Raw genomic sequence first — 19,462 nt, forward strand, 5'->3', positions numbered from 1 at the left:
TTAGCATTTCATATTCCCTTGTCCTCTGTGGAAGGTAAAAGGACCATTTTCTTCGGGTTATCTTCTCATTGGCATCAATTTTCCACCTCAGAATTTTTGCTGTCCCTTTTCCATCTGGTCCTATCCGGTCCCTCCTTCCTCCCTCCTTTTCTTCTCTTCATCCTCTACGTATTCCTCCTTTCTGCTACAGCTCCTCTGTGACACAGACTGCTGGCATCTCTCTTCTCCCCTGTGGTAGCTGCCAGACCTTTTACCTGATTTGGTTTCTTCTGGGTGGGAACCCCTTTCCCCCAGGTGGGGTTCCCTTGAGCTTCTGGCAGAGACCAGCCTTCTTGGCCACAGCTTCCCTGTGGCCCTAGCCTTTGCCCTTTAAGGTGTTGTTGCTGTCAAAATATCTGAGATAAACAACTTAAAAAGGAAGTTTTTTTTTTATCTGGGCTAATAGTTTCCAAAGTTTCAGTCTGTAATCACTTGGCCCTATTGCTTTGTGGTATGGTTAAAAAAAAAAAAGTGCATTGTAGCTAGGCAGCACACCTTTAATCCCAGCACTCAATGCAGAGGCAGGTGGATCTCTGTGAGTTGAAGGCCAGCCTTGTATACAGAGTGAGTTCCAGGACAGCCAGAGTGACCCTGTCTAGAAAAACAAAACAGAAAGAAGAGAGAGAGAGAGAACATTGTAGCAGTGGTGTGTGGCATGTGACAGAGGAAATCTACTTAACTCATGAAGTAAAATGAGAAGGTGCTAGAGTGCAGGTGTCTTTTTCAGGGGCATAGATCTCCTTGTGACCTCCTTCTAAGTAGACTAACACCTCCTAAAACACTACCACCTTCCAATCACATCATTAGCTGGGACCGAGCCATCAACACACAAGCTTTTGGGAGACTGTGTATAGACCCTATTAGACTGCAGTGTGCACTGCAGCGGGGTAAAAACAGGAACGCCTCAGGAGTTCACGGACAATTAAAATAGTAGTTTTTTTTTCATTAAATTGCAGTTTGCTAAATTAAATTACAATTACAAAGAAAAAAATTATAATTTTTTTTTTATTGCATCCCCTATTCCTGCTTAGGCCCTTCAATGTAGTGAAGGGGAATGTTGAGTTGGAAGCCAGACCAGGCTACATAGTTGAGTCAGTAAAGTACTTGCCACAAAAGCATTAGAACTTGAGACTGGAAAAAAAAAAGAACTTGAGTTTGATCCCCTATACTCATAAGAAAGTCAGGTGTGCTGGGCTGGAGAGATACTCAATAGTTAAGAGCACTGCCTGCTCTCCCAGAGGACCCAGGTTTGATTGACAGTGCACATGGCAGCTTAGAACCATCTGTAACTTCAGTCCCAGGAGATCTGAGGCCCTCTCTGGTCTCCAGTGGCAATAAGCACAAAAGTGGTACAGAGATATACATGCAGGCAGAGCACCCATATACATTAAATAAATTAATTTTTTAAAAAGCCAGGTAGAGTGGTGTGCATATGTAATCCATCAGTGAGGAAGAGGCAGAGGGTTCACTGACCAGCCAGCCCAACTGAGTCAGCAAACTCCACATTAGTGAGACCCTATTAGGACAGGTAGTCATTTCCTGAGGAATAACACACACACACACACACACACACACACCTCAAAAACATAACTGACATAGGGCTATGAGAGTGGTGCAATAGAGCATATGATTAGCATGTCCTGGCTTTGATCCCCAGCACAACAAAAGTAATAATAAATTATACATATTAACCCATCAGAAACTTATAGCCTACATCAAACTGTCACAGAGTCAGGCAAGTTTTCATCAGTGAGGTCCATGTGTATACAATTAAATGATATTTTCAAATTATGCATGGTGATATAGTCCTGTAACCCTAGAACTTGGGAAGTAGAAGCAGAAGAATTAGGAAATCAAGATGAGCCTCAGCTACATAGCCTGGGCTACATGAAATCCTGTCTTAAAAAAAAGTACAAAAAAAAATGTCTTCTAGGTTCTACAGTAGTTTGTACATGGAAAAAGAGCAATGGAATACAGTCAGATTCTGTTGCTAGAATTCATTTTATGTAAAAATGGCATTTTAAAATAGTATCTTTGGACTTGTTTTAAGTTACTGATATATCATGCTATCTTAAGCCATAAAAATAATTCTTGAAAAAAGAAGTTTAGCTGTGGAAAAACAAAAGAAGAGCCCTGAAATCCAGGCCCGTCATTGGCACCAAGCTACTCTACCTCTGAGCTGTGTTCCCAGCTCCAGGCTCACAGCTGCCAAAATTGGTTCTCATTTGCCCTGCCAAGGAAAGTCTGAGGCACCACAGGTTGTGCGAAGCTGAGCAGCCCCACTGAGGGAGCTTGCTTTGTCAGCTTGAGAGAGAACAATCATGCACAAGGTTGAGTAAGGTTGCTGAGCCCAGGAGAGCAAGATAAAGATGCCAAGGGTCTATGTGCCCGCTTTTTTCAAGATTGTTTTTCTTACTTTTAATTGTGTGTGTAGGTATGTGCACATGAATGCAGGTGATTGCAGAGGAGTTAGATACCCTGGAGCTGAAGATTCAAGCCGCTCTGAGCTGCCCAATCTGGTTGCTGACAGTCGAACTCTGTTCCCCTGGAAGAGCAGTGCACACTCCTACTCCCCATACCCCATCCCTGTACTCCTTAATTCAGACTTTATCACTCTGATTGCTTGATTTGATTTGGGCTTCTAACATTCCTAGGACATCAAACACCCACTGCTAGGAAGGCTCAGTTGACACTTAAAATCATCAACTGTCACCTGTTTGTCTGGTTGCTAATAACATAATTCATGAGGAGGGGGCTGTGGAAGTCAAAGGTCAACCTCAAGTAGCAGTCCTCGTGAGACATCCACCTTGTTGTTTTGTGATGATCTCTCTCACTAGGACCTGGGGTTCACCAATCTGCTAGGCAGGCTGTCTCCATCTTCCTAGTACTGGAATTACAAGCACTTGCCACCACACTGGCTTTATGTGGGGCCTAGGGGTTCAGCTCTGGTCCTCACATTCATGCAGCAAGCACTCCAGTGACTGAGCGATCACTCCAGCCCACACAATTCACTTTTTTTTAGTTCCGTTGTCATTCAGAGACTGGAGGAAGGGGAGCAGAGTCTACTAGTGAAACTTGGCTGGTTAAAAATGTGCTCCTTCTGTTCCCCCTTGTTACGCTGCGCTACCTAGCCCCACCAGATCTCAGGGTTACGCCTGCTGTTTGGCACAGCCACACTCTGTACAGAGCATACCTAGACATTTTTCAGGAAGCCCGTGAGATAGGAATAGTAGATTCTGCCTCATGCTGTCAATTTAGGCTATCCCTACGTTCTTACCTAATCACCCAGACAAGGCCATCGTGGGTACACAACAGACGGTTGAGTCTGGTGACCCCCGGGCCAGATGCACATTCAGTCTAGGACAGGTCCTAGACAAAAGCAGGTGATAGTAACAGCCCAGCTAAACATATCCCAGCCACTTACTAAGAAAGTGTGAGGAAGGCCGCCCTAGCCACCTGGGGGGGGGGGGGGGCTTGTAAGTGTAGAAGAGAATAGACTAGACAGAAGTGTCTTGTTCTCTCGGGCTTGGGAATCTTCCTGTGAGAGCCAGGTTTTTGCAACAAGGAGGTCTATTTCAGACCACAAGTCTAAACTGTACATGTAGAATCTCTAAAGTCAGTCTTGATGTGCCCAGTTCCCTGAGATACTTAATCCTGCCTCCACCCTCTACCCAAGCCCTGCTCTAACCTCACATGACTCCGTTTTGACTTGAAGATGAACGCTCTATCTCCTCTCCGGCCCCATTTGCAGGGTTTCCAAGTATCACGTCTTAGTGCCTCCTCCTCCCTCTCTGTCCCCTGCTTGTTCTTGAACAGGACTGGCTCCCTAAGCTGTTAGCTTGGGGAAAGAGCTAGAATTCGAATACCAGAGAGTAATGTGTTACCTCTGCTCCTGAGAGGTCATCTCTCCTCGATTCTTTAATGATGGAGCTCAAAGCTGGCAGGAGGGATGGGGTGGAGAGTTATGGGCAGGAAGGGGAACATGTAAAAGGGATAGAAATTTTAAAAGGGCCTGAGATTTGGCAACATGGACAGACTCCATGTGCGTGTGCTTTGGTCTTCCTGGGTTTCTGTTTTTTAGACCTGCTGTGTGACTTCAGGAAAGCCTAGTCATTGTTTTCAGGTAGAGTGTGAAAAGCAGACCTAGGAAGGGAGAGTGTCCACCCAGGAGCACACAGCATGATCAGAGAGGAGCCAGGACTAGGCCACGGCCCCTGTCTTCTGGTGCCATGCTGTCCTCACCTGTGCTTGTTCACTGCGCTGTCTTCCGGGGCAGAGGGAGTAAGGGCCCTGGGACGGAAAGCGTAGTACCCTTCATTCTCTTTTTGCCTGCAGTTAAGCCAGGCAGTGTGAGGAACATCATTCAGCACTTTGAGAACAGCCAGCAGTATGATGCCCCAGAGCCGGGGACACAACGACTCTCAACAGGAAGCTTTCCTGAGGACCTGCTGGAGAGTGACAGGTAGCTGGAGCTGGACGGGGCCCACCAGCTGCCCAAGACATAGGGCATGGGCAGGCTTCAGCACTAGGGTTTAATTCCCACTGCCTTGCTCCTCTCCACTAGATTATGAGGTTGCAATTAGAGCCTGCCTACCCTAAGTAGCTGCAGAAAGCATAATGTGTTAACAGTTAGGCCAGTGGACGGTCAGGAAGGCATCCTTCAAGTACTGAGCAGCTCCATCCCAAAATGGAGCTGGATTATATTATCCAGCAGCCAATCAGGAAGCACTGGGTGATGTGGGTAAAAGACTTGGAGGGGACAGAGGGAAGTCTTGGAAAATAAAAGGCCCCGAGAGGCTCAAGAGTCTGCCTATTAAGAAGGAAGTTTAAGCTAGGTGAGATGTCGCACACCTTTAATCCCACCCAGCACTAGGGAGGCAGAGGCAGGAGGATCTCTGTGAGTTCCATGCCATTCTGGTCTACCTTGTCTCTGAAAAGAATAATAATAATTTTTTTAAATGCTTAAAAAGGAGTTTCTGCTGACACTTGGAAAGACAAGCAATAACTGGGAATGAGTCATCTGTCTCAGCAGACCATAGCATCAGATGGCTTAAGACAGATGATTCTTCCCTTGAAAAAGAAAAGGCGTGGTGACAGTGTCTGTAATCTTAGCACTCTAGAGAATGAGGCAGGAGGGATCAGTGCAAGGCTAGGCTACAAAATAAGACACTGTCTCACAAAGGGTGGGATGGGGATTGGGCTGTCTTGTTTTCTGCATCTCCGTCAGATATCAGATTCTAAACAAGGATGTGTGTGTGGTTTTAACACATGCTCTAAGATTTCCTTGCTCCTGACTGCCATGCAGCTGTCAGGTCATGGCTACAGCCAGCTTTAAAATGAAGACTGCGTCTAGTCAGAAATGTCTGTGAGGTTCCTCAAGTTGTCCTTGAGGTACAGTACTGTAGCCTTTTGTATAGGAAAATAATCTTGTTGTACAATCAAGTTCAAATGCCACTGAGGAATAGAGGTAGACAGAGAGGCAGCAGTGTAGATATTCGAGCCGTTTTGCCTTTAAAATAGCCATCTAAGTCAGACATTCTTGCTTGAATGCAAGTTTATTCTCTCTGTTTTATATTAGCCTTTCATAAAACTTAGTGCATGCCAAAGGATTTAGCCATAGTAAGAGTTGACAAAGATTTTGGAACAGTAACTTTTAGATTTGTACTGTGGAGAGAGGTTGAATTCTAACATTTGTAGGTAAATTAGATACAAATTACAGAATTGCTGTGAAAGATGTGATAATTTGGATATATCAAATATTTTAAGTTTGGGAGACATCAAGACCTTGAGAAAACATTTAGAAACACTTACAGACTTGCACTCTTGCCCTTGCTAGGTAATTTTGCTCTACCTGAGACAGTCACCATAATCTTAAAAAAATAAAAATGAAATCCAGAGCAGGATTCCTTGGCAGCCTTGGGAGAATAGTACGCACAGGAAGACAGTTTAGATTGCTGTAGATACTTGGCAAGTGTTGAGTGCCCAGGGGTTCTTCTAGGAAGTTCCAAAGCTTTGCAGCCCTCTAACCCTACTGGAAGAGGTTTGTAGTGCTGACTGGGGACACAGGAAACAATGTGAGTTGATCTGGATTAGAATTGTTCTAGTAGATTTCTGAGGGATAAGTTCAGTAGGATATCAGTTGTTAAGATGTTTGCAAATCCTGAAGACAAATTCAGACCCTCAAGAGGTGAGCTCTGTGCTGACTCCTCTGGCCTTTTAGAGAAAGTATAAATGAAAATTCAAGGTACTTGGCTCCTTGTGGCAGCAGCCTGCTTTACTATCAAGTGCTGTCCAGACATCTCAAGGCCTTGTGTGGTTCCAGACACAGAATAGGATATAGATTAGTAACAAAGGACCAGCCCAGCAGGGCCTGGTGATGCATCCAAGGGCATCTAGGGGTCAGAGATGCCCACTGTGTTGAGGCCGATGCACTGCAGGACTCAACAGAAATCAGTTCTCAGTTGTCAGCATTTCACCAAGTCCCAAGGATGCTTGTTAGCCAAGCAGGACATCCAGAGATGAAGCCCTGCCTGTCTGTAACCCAGCCCTGGAAGCATTTTCCCAGCCATTCCTCCCTGGAAAGGAAATAGAAGCATCTTCAGGAAGGGTGCTGTCAGTAGGGAAAGGCGAAATCTACATCACAGCTAGAGAAAGAATGCTACAGCAGACATCTTCTGACACACAGCCCCGAAATACTGGGGAATTACAGAACCAAGCTGTAGAACCGTAACTGTACCGCCCACAAGGAGGAACAGAGTCAGAGTAGAGAGTAGCTGGTCCAAAACAAGCAAGGTGTACTGGCCATGGGATGGCCTCCAGGGCAGTGGACCTTATGGCTCCCAGTGAAGGACTGTAGTATCCATGGGTCTTCTGAAAGGATCATGGTGTCTCAGGCATCTGGACACACCACAAAACTGATTCTCTTAACCTAGCGGTTCTCAACCTATGAGTTACAACCCCTTTGGGAGTTGAATGAGGACCCTTTCACAGGTGTTGCATATCAGATATTTACGATTCATAGCAGTAAAAAAATTGCAGTTATGAAGTAGCAATGGAAATAGTTTTATGGTTGGGGTCACCACAACATGCGGAACTGTATTAAAAGATCACAGCATTAGGAAAGCTGAGAACCGCTGTCTTAGCTCCTGTCTTCACCTTTCTGATAGCTCAAGGTGCAGAAGAGAAACCCAGTAAGCCCACCGAGGAGAGCAAAGGGTCTGTAGAGCAGCAGACAGGAGTGGCTCGTCACTGTGCAGCTTCCGACCCTAATGTCTGGGCCTTTCAGGGCCAGGTGGAAAACCTGTGGTATTGAGGCACCTTTGAAGTGGGATGACAAGTAAAAGCTAGCCACAGTGCCAGATCTCAGTTTCCTGTCCCTCTCTGGCAGTTCCCGCTCAGAGATTCGCCTGGGCCGCTCTGAGAGCCTCAAGGGACGGGAAGAGATGAAGCGATCTCGGAAAGCAGAGAACGTGCCCCGATCTCGAAGTGATGTTGACATGGATGCTGCTGCCGAGGCCACTCGTCTCCATCAGTCAGCCTCGTCCTCTGCCTCCAGCCTCTCCACCAGGTGAGTAACCTCCAGTGACGCTGCCATTGCTGTTTAGTGTGGTTAGATGTTTTATCAGCAGCAGCATCATCATATATTCAGAGTTGGTATTTTCTCCTCAGGTCTCTTGAGAACCCAACCCCTCCCTTCACACCCAAAATGGGCCGCAGGTGAGTGGTGAGCATTGTGGTACCTCTGTTTGGTATCTCTGGGGCACATCTCTGTTCAGCCACCTTCACACATCTAGGGATGGCCAAATGTGTGTCTCTTCTCCATAGGCCTGGTAAAAGCAGATGGGGGTGGGGGAGCAGGCTGGAGAGATGGCTCAGCAGTTAAGAGCACTGGCTGCTCTTCCAAGGGCCTGAGTTCAATTCCCAGCAACCACATGGTGGCTCACAGCCATCTGTAATGAGATCTGGCTCCCTCTTCTGGTATAAAGTCATAAATGCAGATAGAGCACTCATATACATAAAATAAATAAATAAATCTTTTTTTTTTAGAAGAAGCAGGTTGGGTAGGAAAGTGACAGACTCCTTGAATGTAAGTTCCCTACAAGTGAAGCTGAGCTCCTCATTTTCTCCAGGAGCATCGAGTCCCCCAATCTGGGCTTCTGTACAGATGTTGTCCTTCCCCACCTTCTGGAGGATGATCTGGGCCAGCTGTCTGACCTGGAGCCAGAGCCAGATGTCCAAAACTGGCAGCATACAGTGGGCAAGGATGTGGTGGCAGGGCTGACACAGAGGGAGATTGACCGGCAGGAGGTCATCAATGGTGAGAGCCTGCCGTTTTCCCTCACCTCCACTCCACACCTGTGTGGAAAGACCAGCACTCCACTTCCCCAAAGAGAAGTGCGGGGTGGGGATCAGGTGTCTGTGGGTCTCGTCCCCCAGGGGTCGCATGTCAGAAGTTTACACTACAGTTCATCACAGTAGCAAAATCGCAGTTATGAGATAGTAAGGAAATAATGTGATGGTTGGGCTCCCCACAACGGGAGGAGCTGTAGTAATGGTCGCAGCATTAGGAAGGTTGGAAACCACTGCTCTAGACACTTGATAATCTTTTCCCCACCTCTCCTTGTCACAACCCCTGCTCAGAGCTGTTTGTGACAGAAGCATCCCACCTGCGCACACTCCGGGTCCTGGACCTCATCTTCTACCAGCGCATGAAAAAAGAGAACCTAATGCCTCGGGAAGAGCTGGCAAGGCTCTTCCCTAATCTGCCTGAACTCATAGAGATTCACAGTAAGGAGCCTGCGTCCCTCCAGTCTGTTCTGCCGCCTTCCACTCCGTTTCACTTTGAACCCCATCTTGCTCCTCCTGAGTAAATAACCCCCACTACTCCTGGCAAGAGAAGCTGATAGATAGCTTGAAATTAACCCTGCAGATCCAAAGTAAAGGTTCCCAGACTTCTCCATGGCCCTGCTGTCAAAAATGCCTTTTCTCCTAGTCATAAAGTATCTAGCAGTGTGGCTCAACTCCAGACATTGCTGCTTCTCCCCTCTTCCCACAGATTCCTGGTGTGAAGCCATGAAGAAGCTCCGGGAGGAGGGTCCCATTATCAGAGACATCAGTGACCTCATGCTGGCTCGGGTATGGCAGGGAGGAGATTGGAGGAAGCAAGATCCCTTTACCTAAGGAATTTGACAGAGAAGAGGATAGCCTGGAGGGGGATGGGGTGCTGCTCCCAGCAGGAGTGTGATACCTAGACCATGTCCTTTCTGCCTCTTCAGTTTGATGGCCCTGCCCGAGAGGAACTCCAGCAGGTAGCTGCACAGTTCTGCTCCTATCAGTCCATAGCCCTAGAGCTAATCAAGACTAAACAGCGTAAAGAGAGCCGGTTCCAGCTCTTCATGCAGGTATCCTGGGCTGTGTCTTAACCCTCCCTCAGCTCTGTCATGCTCACCAAAAAATCTCCTAACCTCTTCTGGCCCCAACCTTATCTCCTCTAACTACCCACATCACTCATACTAGTACTGTAAAGCAGTGCCTCTAGAGCCAAAGATGCCTTTGGTTGAGAAGTACACTGGACTAGCAGGCCTACTAGAACTAGTATGTACCTTTCTGTAAAATGGGTATGATACTGCCCTTCTGTTTTGACCGTCTCTTCCTGGCAACATCAACCCCTCCCTAAATGATGAAGGGGAAAACTACCACCATTTTCAAGTGGCCCATCTGGCGTTAGGCCCTACTTGGCGTTTTCACAGCCATCTTAGCCCTGAACCCCGCAGGCAGCTCCCACTCACTAGTTGACCCTTTCCCCTGTCTGCTTCTTGCTGTCCAGGAGGCTGAGAGTCACCCTCAGTGCCGGCGGCTGCAGCTTCGAGACCTGATCATCTCTGAAATGCAGCGGCTCACCAAGTACCCACTGCTGCTGGAGAACATCATCAAGCACACAGAGGGTAGGGCACGGGAGGACTGGTGCCATGCGGCCTCAGATGTCCTTGCTTTGTCACACAGTTCTGTGATCTCAGCAAGCCTAGACTTTGAGGTCCTTGGTGTCTTCTTCCTTGTCCTGGTACAGTAAGTCTGCGAGAATGACTGTAAATGTGGTTTGGAACTACGAAGCGCTGCCCAGCAGGGAGAGCAAGGCCACTGCTGGTTCCTTGAGGAGTGGGGGATAAGAGATATTAGATAGAAGGACAGAGGGGAGAGAAACACAGGATAGCCTCGGGAGGGCCTGGATCATTATCCACCGGCCTCTCCTGACTCTTCTAAAGGGCTATTTATAGGAATGCCAAGGGGTGGAGCAAAAGACCTCCCCCTAGCTCAACCAAGGGCAGACCCTTCCAGGCACCTAAAAACCATGCATATGGTCAAGCAATTATCTAATGTAGCTATGCTGGGTAAAGCAAGCTCAGATCTCACTAGGAAACTTTTGTGAGCTTCCACAGGGGCCTTTATAGGAATCAGGAAGCATGGACCCAGGGGCTGGCCCTTGAGGGCATCTTGGCACCTCTGGGCAACTGTGAGCTCCTACCAGGACTATACTGGATTTTAGACCCATTAATACCTCTCCTAGGTGCCTCTGCAATGTACAAAAGCTATAATGAGGGGACTAGCAAGATGACTCAGTGGAAATCCACAGAAAAGGATAGAAGGAGAGCCAACTTGACAAAGGTGTCCTCTGATCTTAGCATATGCACTGTGGCGTGGGTGCCCACACATACACATACACAATAATAGTAAATAAGCCAATATGCTAAACCACACATAACACTAGAAGAATGATGAGCGTATGCACTTTGCAGGCAGAAGCACTAACTATGGCACATTCCCCGTTTGGTAGGTGGCACATCTGAGCATGAAAAGCTCTGCCGTGCCCGGGACCAATGCCGAGAGATTCTCAAGTTTGTTAATGAAGCAGTGAAGCAGACAGAGAACCGTCACCGATTAGAGAGCTACCAGAAACGCCTGGATGCCACTGCCCTAGAGCGAGCCAGCAACCCCTTGGCGGCGGAGTTCAAGGTAGGAGGTGGAGGCTGCAACACTGGCAGCCCTCACACGTCCTTCTTGGGCTCCTTAGGAGCAGAGCTCAAGTCAGGGCCCAGAGAGTCTTAGAGGGCAGAGACGTGGACTGCCTGTGACAGGGTGGCATGGTCAGGCCCAGGGAGACACACTCTATTAATGTCACTCATCCTGAGATAAAGAAGAATGGACAGCCTCACTAAGTAAGGACTAGATGTTGGGACTCAGCCTAAGGAAATAGAAAGGGGTGGATGTGAGGTAAGGTGTAATAACGTAAAGGGAATAAAGCTGAAGAGGTCAGGAAAAGCAGCACTGTCTCCTTGGGACAGAACGTAGTAGGCCAAATGAGATCCCAAGTCAAAGCCCTTGGTGTGTGCCCCAGAGCACCACAGGCACAGGACTTCATAGCACACATCACTTCTCTCCATCCCTGCAAGAGCTTACGGTAACAGTCGTTTCCTACCCACTGATTCCAGGCACCTTAGCATAATATCCCTACACAGTGGTCTCTTAAATACCATGTGAATGGAGTGATGGTGTCTCCTTTACAGAGCCTGGATCTCACAACAAGGAAGATGATCCATGAGGGGCCCCTGACCTGGAGGATCAGCAAAGACAAGACCCTGGGTATGTGCCAGGGACTAGAAGTGGGAGGGAACCTGTGGTAAGTGTGCTTCTCCAGGGTTCGCTCTTCCCTGCTGCTCTACAGGATAGTGGGATGCTGGGGAGGCATACATAGTGCAGCTAGGATGGCATTGTGCACCATGTGGGAAGGGAGGACATAGAGACAACAGAGTTGGAGTCACTGGATTCCTATGGCCTCCTAGTCCTGGGCATGGGCATCTACTAGCCTCTGGGTGAGTGAGCAACAGGGATTGTCTTCATTGCCAGACCTCCAGGTGCTGTTACTGGAGGACCTGCTAGTGCTGCTGCAGAGACAAGAGGAGAGGCTGCTGCTTAAGTGCCACAGCAAGACAGCCGCGGGCTCCTCAGACAGCAAGCAGACCTTCAGCCCTGTGCTAAAGCTCAACGCTGTGCTCATCCGCTCCGTGGCCACAGGTACCCATGAGATGAGCCAGCAAGCCTGGGGCTCTACAAGACTTAATGGCCTGTGTTCCTTTCCTATCCTGACCCAGTCTGAGCAGGAGATGTGGTCCAAGATGGGCAGGGTAAGGGGTGGATAAGGGACCAAGGTGAAGATGGACAGACAGCCTGATGCAGGGGTGGTCAACCTTAAAGGACCATGATGGACGGGATGGGTGCCCTGGGTGGGGCTGACAACATCAAAGCAAGAATGGAGGAAATGGGAGTCAGCATAAAGAATAGGACAGGTCTTGTTGCAAGAATGCCTTGGGCCAAGCAGGGTTTGGAAAGAAACCGCACAGGCCCAAGTCCAGGATTTGAGGTTGCAGGGCAAAGTATGAAACAGTGAGAAAGGGCAGGAGTCAACAACCACATTCTCTGGGGTCACCTTCATCTATGACACCTGACCTCCCTAAGCAGCTCCAAAAGGATGGGGTAGACATGAAAAGATTCGGTAAGCCCTAAGCACATCAGCCCTCAGTTAGTGGAGCAAGAGGGAAGTCGGAATGACTGACAGATGTTGTTGGGGACCCATAATTGCCTGTGTCTTTTGTTGGGGAGTACCAATTGATTCTGATGATCCAGCTGTATCTCATAGGTTTTCTTCAGCTTGGGGCCCATGTCTGCCATGCTCAGTGTAGACTTTCTGCCTTCCTTTCCTCACCCAGACAAACGAGCCTTCTTCATCATCTGCACCTCTGAACTGGGCCCTCCCCAGATCTATGAGCTGGTTGCATTGACATCATCAGACAAGAATATGTGAGAATTGATTGCGGGGTCCCATGTAACTTCTGTCCCCTTGGAACCAGAGTGGTGTGCAGGAGGATCTGAACAGTGAGCCCAGGGCTGGGCCCCGGAGCTGTTCCTGGGTGGAGGACTAAGAAGAGAAGTTAGGAGACAACATAGGTACAGAGCAGCAGAGGTCATCACCCCAGGACATCACCAGGCCTGGGCCAAGCACAGCAAATAATCCATGTATAATCCAGGCCCTGACTCTTCCCAACACTGACTGCCAGAGGTGGCCGGCCTGGCACAATGGGCTGAGACAGGTTAAATCAGACAGCTTCTTCCCCTCTGGGTTTTCATCTGTAGAGTGTTCTTTTGGAAGTGGGGAGTGGGGCCTATCAAAGTGTTATGGTAGCTATGAGTCGTACAAACCCAGGGGACTAGCCAGTGAGAAGTGTTGATGGAGATAGAGACCTGCCTCGTAAAGGGTCCTTAAGACAGGATGTGGAGAGGGCTTTGAAAGTTTTGGCAGTGGGGTCCACAGAGGACAGGGAGTGTTCCTGGCCTTATTCTCACCGCTGTCCTTATGTTTCTGCTGAGCAACAGATGGATGGAGCTCTTAGAAGAGGCTGTGCAGAATGCCACCAAGCACCCTGGAGCTGCCCCAACACCCATCCATCCCTCACCACCAGGATCCCAGGAGCCAACCTACCAGGGCTCCCCCAATAGCAGGTGAGGTGCTTAGCTTTCCAGTCCCAACACCATCCCCCATCCAGCCTGCCTCTTCCTTGATGCCTCTCAGCCTTTCCTCACTAGGGTAGACAGCCTCCACGGGGAGATCCCACTGGGAAACAGCCCCAGGCTCTGACAGACAGACGAACAGGCCTCTGCTGCTTTCTTGGCCTTCTGACCTCCCTGCCCTCACCACTACCTCCCACTTGGATATAACGCAGACTGCAGGGTGTGGTATAGAATGCAGCCAGAGAAGCTAGGCCAACGCCCACCTGCTGCTCTGCCAGCCAGTGCTTACCATTCAGGTCATGAGGCCCGGCTCCTTCCTTGCACCATGCTCCATCATTGCCTATGAAAGATGTGAGGGAACCAGTCTGGATTTCATGACACCTTGACCAGGCTAGCAGAGCTAGAAATTAACACCAGGTGGGTTTCTTCCCTCAGGGTAGAAATAAATGACTCGGAAGTTTACCACACGGAACCAGAACCCAAGGAACTGTCTGGAGGTAAGGCTGCTCACCTTCTTGTGGGAGACCATAGTCCTTTTTTTTGTTTGTCTTGTTTTGTTTTTGTTTTTTCCAGACAGGGTTTCTCTGTGAAGCTTTGCGCCTTTCCTAGAACTCACTTGGTAGCCCAGGCTGGCCTCGAACTCACAGAGATCCGCCTGGCTCTGTCTCCTGAGTGCTGGGATTAAAGGAGTGCGCCACCACCGCCCGGCTCCATTTTTTTCTTCTTGTAGGTATGGGTCAGATTAATGTGTCAGGTGATAGGAGAGTCCATGAGGCCAGAGGCATGAGCGGGGTACCATTTGATAAAATGAGTAGAGAAGAAACGGGACAGGGGAGACCAGGGGAAGAAACGGACAGCTTGACTGGCCCCACTGCCTCTGTGGGTGACGGGTTAGCAGGAGAAAGGCCCTGCCTGCTGCGGACAGAGCAAGAAGAGTGGGTAACAAGGAGCTAAGACAGCATTTTTGGGATGGGATGTAGAAACAGTTTTCAGGTAACTTCTCTTAGGTTTTTTTTGTTTGTTTTTAAATCACTTCAGATCTTGCATGTGAAGAAAGATGTAGAGTTCCCAGCCTTTGTCACTGTGTTTCCTTTTGCTTAGAAGTCTTCCTCTGTCCCACGTGTCCTGCATAGCTCTGTCCAGCAGCTGTGCTGGTGTGTCAGTTCATGGTGCAGCCAGCACTGCTAATTCCCATGCCCCGATCTTGTCTGTCCTCTTCCCGTAATACTCACCGCCTTCTGACAAATGCCCGGTTCCCTGAGTCCCTCCACTAAGACCGTGAGGCTCCACCCCAGGCACGAGTCTTTATTTGTCTGCTGGTCTGACAGGGGTCTGGTGTGGTGGTGGCCACAGGAGGTGCTCCGTGAATTTCCATAGAGCTTACCGACCAGTGTTCCGCAGCACTGGGTCCGCAGCTGGACATGGGGCCACCTCATGCTTCTACTCTCCCACGCCCTAACACACTCATCCAACACAGGCCCTGGACCCCAGCAGAGACTTCAAGAAGAGCCTGAGCAGGAGGAGGGTGCAGAGGATCTGAGAGCCCTGCCTCACCCTTCCCCCTCCCTGGATGGCGAAAACAGAGGCATCAGGACAAGGGACCCTGTCCTTCTTGCCCTTGCAGACCCTCTCCTCATGGAGGGACTTGCTGATGCTGCCCTGGAGGATGGCAAGTAGACCCTGTCACTGGCCCCTGGTATCCCAGTAGCAGAGCATGTATGAATTTCAACTTCTACTACTCAAAGGTTCTCACTAGTTACACTCCAGGGGAGCCGGATGCAAGAACACCAGCTATTTGGCCAGAAACCCACCAGCTCCACCCTTAGACTGCAGCAGATTGCCTGTGTTAGTGGTGGCAGGAGCAATGTCCCCTCATCTCCCCTGAGCTTTCCCATTCCTCGGCTGTGTGCAGTCCTTCACTAGGGAGGCCATCACTCTGTCTTTCCTGCAGTGGAGAACTTGCGGCACCTGATCCTGTGGAGCCTGCTGCCCGGTCCTACTGCGAAGACTCAGGCTGCTGGCGAGCCTGAGGATGACCTCACACCCACCCCCTCCATCACCAGCATCACCTCTCACCCCTGGGACCCAGGATCCCCAGGGCAGGCTCTGACTATAGGTGACAACACCCAGCTTCTGAGGCCGGAGGAGGAGGAGGAGGATGTGGCTCTCTGGTCTCTGGCACGCCTGCCCCCAAGGACCAGAAATTCTGGCATCTGGGACTCTCCTGAGCTGGCTAGGAATCCAGCTGAAGAGGCTTCAAGCACAGGACCAGCAGGAAGTTACAAAGTTGTAAGAAAAGGTAAAATATGTTGTGTCAATTGTGTTCACACTTTCCTGGGGTGGAGGTGAGTGTTGCAGGCAGACCCTTCTTTTCCCATCTTTCTCCTGGGTACTGTGTGAGCAGACTGGCTGTAGGACCTGGGGAAGAAGACATGCTGATGGGAAGAGACTTTGGGGTCAGACAGGCGAGGCTCAAAGCATATCTCATTTTCCTTCTGTGATATAGAACATTTTCTACCTCCCTCCTCAGCCAGCACGGATCAACTTCCAGTAAAGGTTTTTTACTATTCTTCACTGATTATGCAGTCTAAAGAAAAACATGTCACTTTTCTTCCCAGGACACTTGGGCTTAGAAAGATGAGGGCAAAGGCCTATAGCCTATATTCCAGAAAGTGGGAAGACCTTGGGGGCTGCTCTGGGAGCAAGTGCACAGAGTGGTAGAGGCTATCCCAAGTTGGGAACACTGTGGGCTGCTCTGTGACAACCAGCCAGGTTTGAATAGACCAGTAAGGCTATGGAGGCTGAGAGGGTTGTCTGACATCAGTCCCTTGTGCCTTTGCTGCCCCTGCTCTGTTGGCCAAAGGCTGCCTCTCCTGGGCTTCTGGAAACTGACCTGCTTCCGCTCTCCCAAGGTGACTTGGTGGAATGTTCTCTGCAGCTCCTGGGACATGGCCATGTATGATCTTGTACTCACTTTGTTCTTTTCTTCCTTTGTTCTTGTTATCTCCGACATGTCCACTTCTTTCTCCCTCTCCCTCACGCTCTCTCCCTCCTCCCCCACCTTGTCTCTCAGTCTCTCTTCCCCCTGGTGGTGGTGTTGCTGCAGCCAAGGTGGCGGGCAGCAAAGTTACCCCTGCACGACCAGAGAGTGGCCAGTCAGAATCTGAGCTATCTGAAGTGGAAGGCGGAGCACAGGCTACGGGTAATCAACTTCTCCTTGAAGCCCAAGCCAGGCCAGGCTATAGCAGGGGTTCCGTGGGTTCTTTACCCACAAACGTTCTCTGTGCTCCCTGAGCTGTCTGAGATGGCTGGGAAGTAGCACAGGAGCCCAGGGACAGGAAGGAGACCTGCACCTCCAGCTCTGAGAATCCACTCACTGGGAGATGCAGAGACCCATTTCAGAGCTTTCAGCCTATGCTCAGGTCTGGAAGAAAGCAAGAACCTGGCCAGTGCCCACACTCCAGTGTACTTAGCCTGGCGTCCTGATCAACCATTTCCCAACCCTGTCCACTGCCCTAGCACCGTGATGAGAACAGCCTTGCATGGCTTTGCAGGTTCCTGTGTTCCTCCATGGCGGGCTCTGCAGTGACCCTTGACTTCTGCCAGCTCTCTCTGGCCCCCCATCACCATGTTTCTAGGGTGGCGACATATAGGGCAGTGTTATGTGCATCAGTAGAATGTGAACTGAGACCATCGAAATACTGCTGTCTGCTGCTTTCCAGAGGGGCCTAAACCTCTTGCCCCTCCCTTTCATGACACCTCCATCCTACCCCTCCTTCCCTGAGCACCTTCCCCTGGCAGGTGGCCAGCCTGAGAGCCGTTGCCACCTAAAGAGAAAAGGGCCTCTGGGAGCTGGTGGGCAGCATGGCCTGCATGCGCTAGGTTCTCTGTAGAAGCCTCGCTGGCCTGCTCTGTCACAGGGTACACTCAGGGTGTGGGAGAATGACTTGGGCATCTCTGCTGGTCTAAGTTCTTTCTCTTGCCATCGGTACAGGGAACTGTTTTTACGTCAGCATGCCAGCAGGACCTCTGGACTCCAGCACTGAACCTACCGGGATACCCCTAGGTCCCTCACAGCCTCAGCACCAGAGGAGGGGCATTGGAGATCCAATGTGTTCCAGCTGTTCTCCCCCCAACCTGGTCCTCAGGGATGTGGGTGTGATCTTCCATACCATTGAGCAGCTTACCATCAAACTTCACAGACTCAAGGTAAGGAACATGGCCTTGGGTCAGAAAGCCTTCCTCCGTCCATTACCCAGGACAGTTATATATTTACATAAGTGTTTTAGGGTGTGTATAGCTATGCATATATACATCAATGTGTATGGAATTGAGCCTAGGGCTTCCTATATGCTAGACAAACATTCCATCATTAAGTTACATCCCCAACTCCGGAAGTGCGTGTCTTCACTGGACTCCTAGGCCACCTTCATCTTCAGCTTACCCTGCCACACCCTCTGAGCCTTAGCTCTGGGACTCAACCACACCTCCTACAACTCTTCCAGGACATGGAGCTGGCCCATAGAGAGCTTCTCAAGTCCCTTGGAGGAGAGTCATCTGGTGGGACCACTCCTGTGGGCAGTTTTCACACAGAGACAGCCAGATGGACAGACCACTCTCTCTCTCCTCCAGCCAAGGAAGCCCTGGCCTCTGACTCCCAAACCAGTCAGGAACAGGGGTCCGTCCCTGAAGAAGGTGAGTGAAGCCAATTCCTGCATGTGCCACCTTGAGAGAATGCATAACCAAGCAGTGAAGGGTGGACCCATGACTCTTTCCCCTCAAGGTGTAACCAACACATTCCCTCAGCTTCAGAAAGGGATCTTTACCAGACATAATGGGATACACCTTTAATCCCTGCACTCAGGAAGCAGAGGCAGCTGGATTTCTGTGTGTTGAAGGTCAGCCTGGACTATATAGTTCCTGGCCAGCCAGGACTGCATAGTGAGAAAAGAGATGGGGGGTGTCAGAGAACCACCTCAGCTGTCTGTTCCCTGAGGCAGGGTCTGTGTTCACCACTGGATAAGCCAGGCTCGCTGGCCCGTAAGTGTCTTGGGGGTTCTCCTGTCCACTGTCCCTGTTGCCATAGACCTGGGGCTACAGATCCACACTCCTACATCCAGGTTTACATAGATTCTGGGGATCCAGTCTCCAGTCCTCAAGTTTGCATGGCAGTGCCTAGCCACTGAGCTCTCTCTCAAGCCCCAGAAAGGGGTCTTTTTAGGGAAGCCACACAGGCTCCCTCAAAATAGGGACCAGAACAGAACCCTCTTTTAAAATCCTTTAAGTGTGTGTGAATAATTTGCATGTAAATCTGTATACCACGTACATGCAGTGCCTAAAAAGGCCAAGATGACTTTAATACCATGGAACTGGAGTTACAGATGGTTGTGAGCTGCCATGTGGGTGATGGGAATTGAACCTGGGTCCTCTGAAAGGTCAGCCAGTGTTCTTAACTGCTGAGCCACCTCTCCAGCCCCCAGAACCCTTTTTATGTTGAGGCAGTCATGCACCAGGAGGGCCTGATTTTACCTCTGCTGCAGGTTCTCAGTGGCTCAAATCTGGTTTAGGAGGGAAGGCCACTGCCATGGCCTGACTTAAGTTAAAACACTTACCTGTCTTGGTTTGGAGGCCATACAGAAGTGGAGTTCTCATGGACCTGCTAAAGTCCCACAAGAACCAAGGATTGGACTGACAAGGTGGCTCCGTGTTGAAAGGCATTTGCCACCAAGCCTGACCATCTGAGTTCAAGCCCCAGGACTCACACGGTACAAGGAGAGAACTGATTATTCCTCAAGTAGTCCAACTTCCACACATACTCCATACACATAAGTAAAATGGTTCTCATACAAATATAGGAGAGTTT

At 49.7% G+C, this 19,462-nt stretch overlaps 1 protein-coding gene across 12 annotated transcripts in view; it reads left to right on the forward strand.

Annotated features, from left to right (window-relative positions):
- Arhgef11 (Rho guanine nucleotide exchange factor 11) overlaps nucleotides 1–19,462 on the forward strand; it is a 128,135-nt gene that overhangs the window by 107,562 nt on the left and 1,111 nt on the right. For 9 of the 12 annotated variants that reach the window (XM_036190136.1, XM_036190137.1, XM_036190135.1 and 6 more), the window contains 20 exons: nucleotides 5–34; nucleotides 4,375–4,501; nucleotides 7,427–7,606; nucleotides 7,708–7,755; nucleotides 8,169–8,356; nucleotides 8,680–8,826; nucleotides 9,095–9,174; nucleotides 9,315–9,440; nucleotides 9,866–9,983; nucleotides 10,871–11,049; nucleotides 11,601–11,676; nucleotides 11,941–12,108; nucleotides 12,801–12,891; nucleotides 13,465–13,590; nucleotides 14,035–14,096; nucleotides 15,077–15,268; nucleotides 15,551–15,898; nucleotides 16,673–16,801; nucleotides 17,594–17,808; nucleotides 18,105–18,294. In XM_036190136.1, the coding sequence (XP_036046029.1) occupies nucleotides 5–34; nucleotides 4,375–4,501; nucleotides 7,427–7,606; nucleotides 7,708–7,755; nucleotides 8,169–8,356; nucleotides 8,680–8,826; nucleotides 9,095–9,174; nucleotides 9,315–9,440; nucleotides 9,866–9,983; nucleotides 10,871–11,049; nucleotides 11,601–11,676; nucleotides 11,941–12,108; nucleotides 12,801–12,891; nucleotides 13,465–13,590; nucleotides 14,035–14,096; nucleotides 15,077–15,268; nucleotides 15,551–15,898; nucleotides 16,673–16,801; nucleotides 17,594–17,808; nucleotides 18,105–18,294 (2,820 nt within the window). The remainder of the gene's footprint in view (nucleotides 1–4; nucleotides 35–4,374; nucleotides 4,502–7,426; nucleotides 7,607–7,707; nucleotides 7,756–8,168; nucleotides 8,357–8,679; nucleotides 8,827–9,094; nucleotides 9,175–9,314; nucleotides 9,441–9,865; nucleotides 9,984–10,870; nucleotides 11,050–11,600; nucleotides 11,677–11,940; nucleotides 12,109–12,800; nucleotides 12,892–13,464; nucleotides 13,591–14,034; nucleotides 14,097–15,076; nucleotides 15,269–15,550; nucleotides 15,899–16,672; nucleotides 16,802–17,593; nucleotides 17,809–18,104; nucleotides 18,295–19,462) is intronic. The other 3 variants (XM_036190142.1, XM_036190143.1, XM_036190147.1) reach the window with 1 other exon arrangement.

The sequence above is a fragment of the Onychomys torridus genome, chromosome 6, assembly GCF_903995425.1.
Source record: "Onychomys torridus chromosome 6, mOncTor1.1, whole genome shotgun sequence".
NCBI classification, from domain to species: Eukaryota; Metazoa; Chordata; class Mammalia; order Rodentia; family Cricetidae; genus Onychomys; species Onychomys torridus.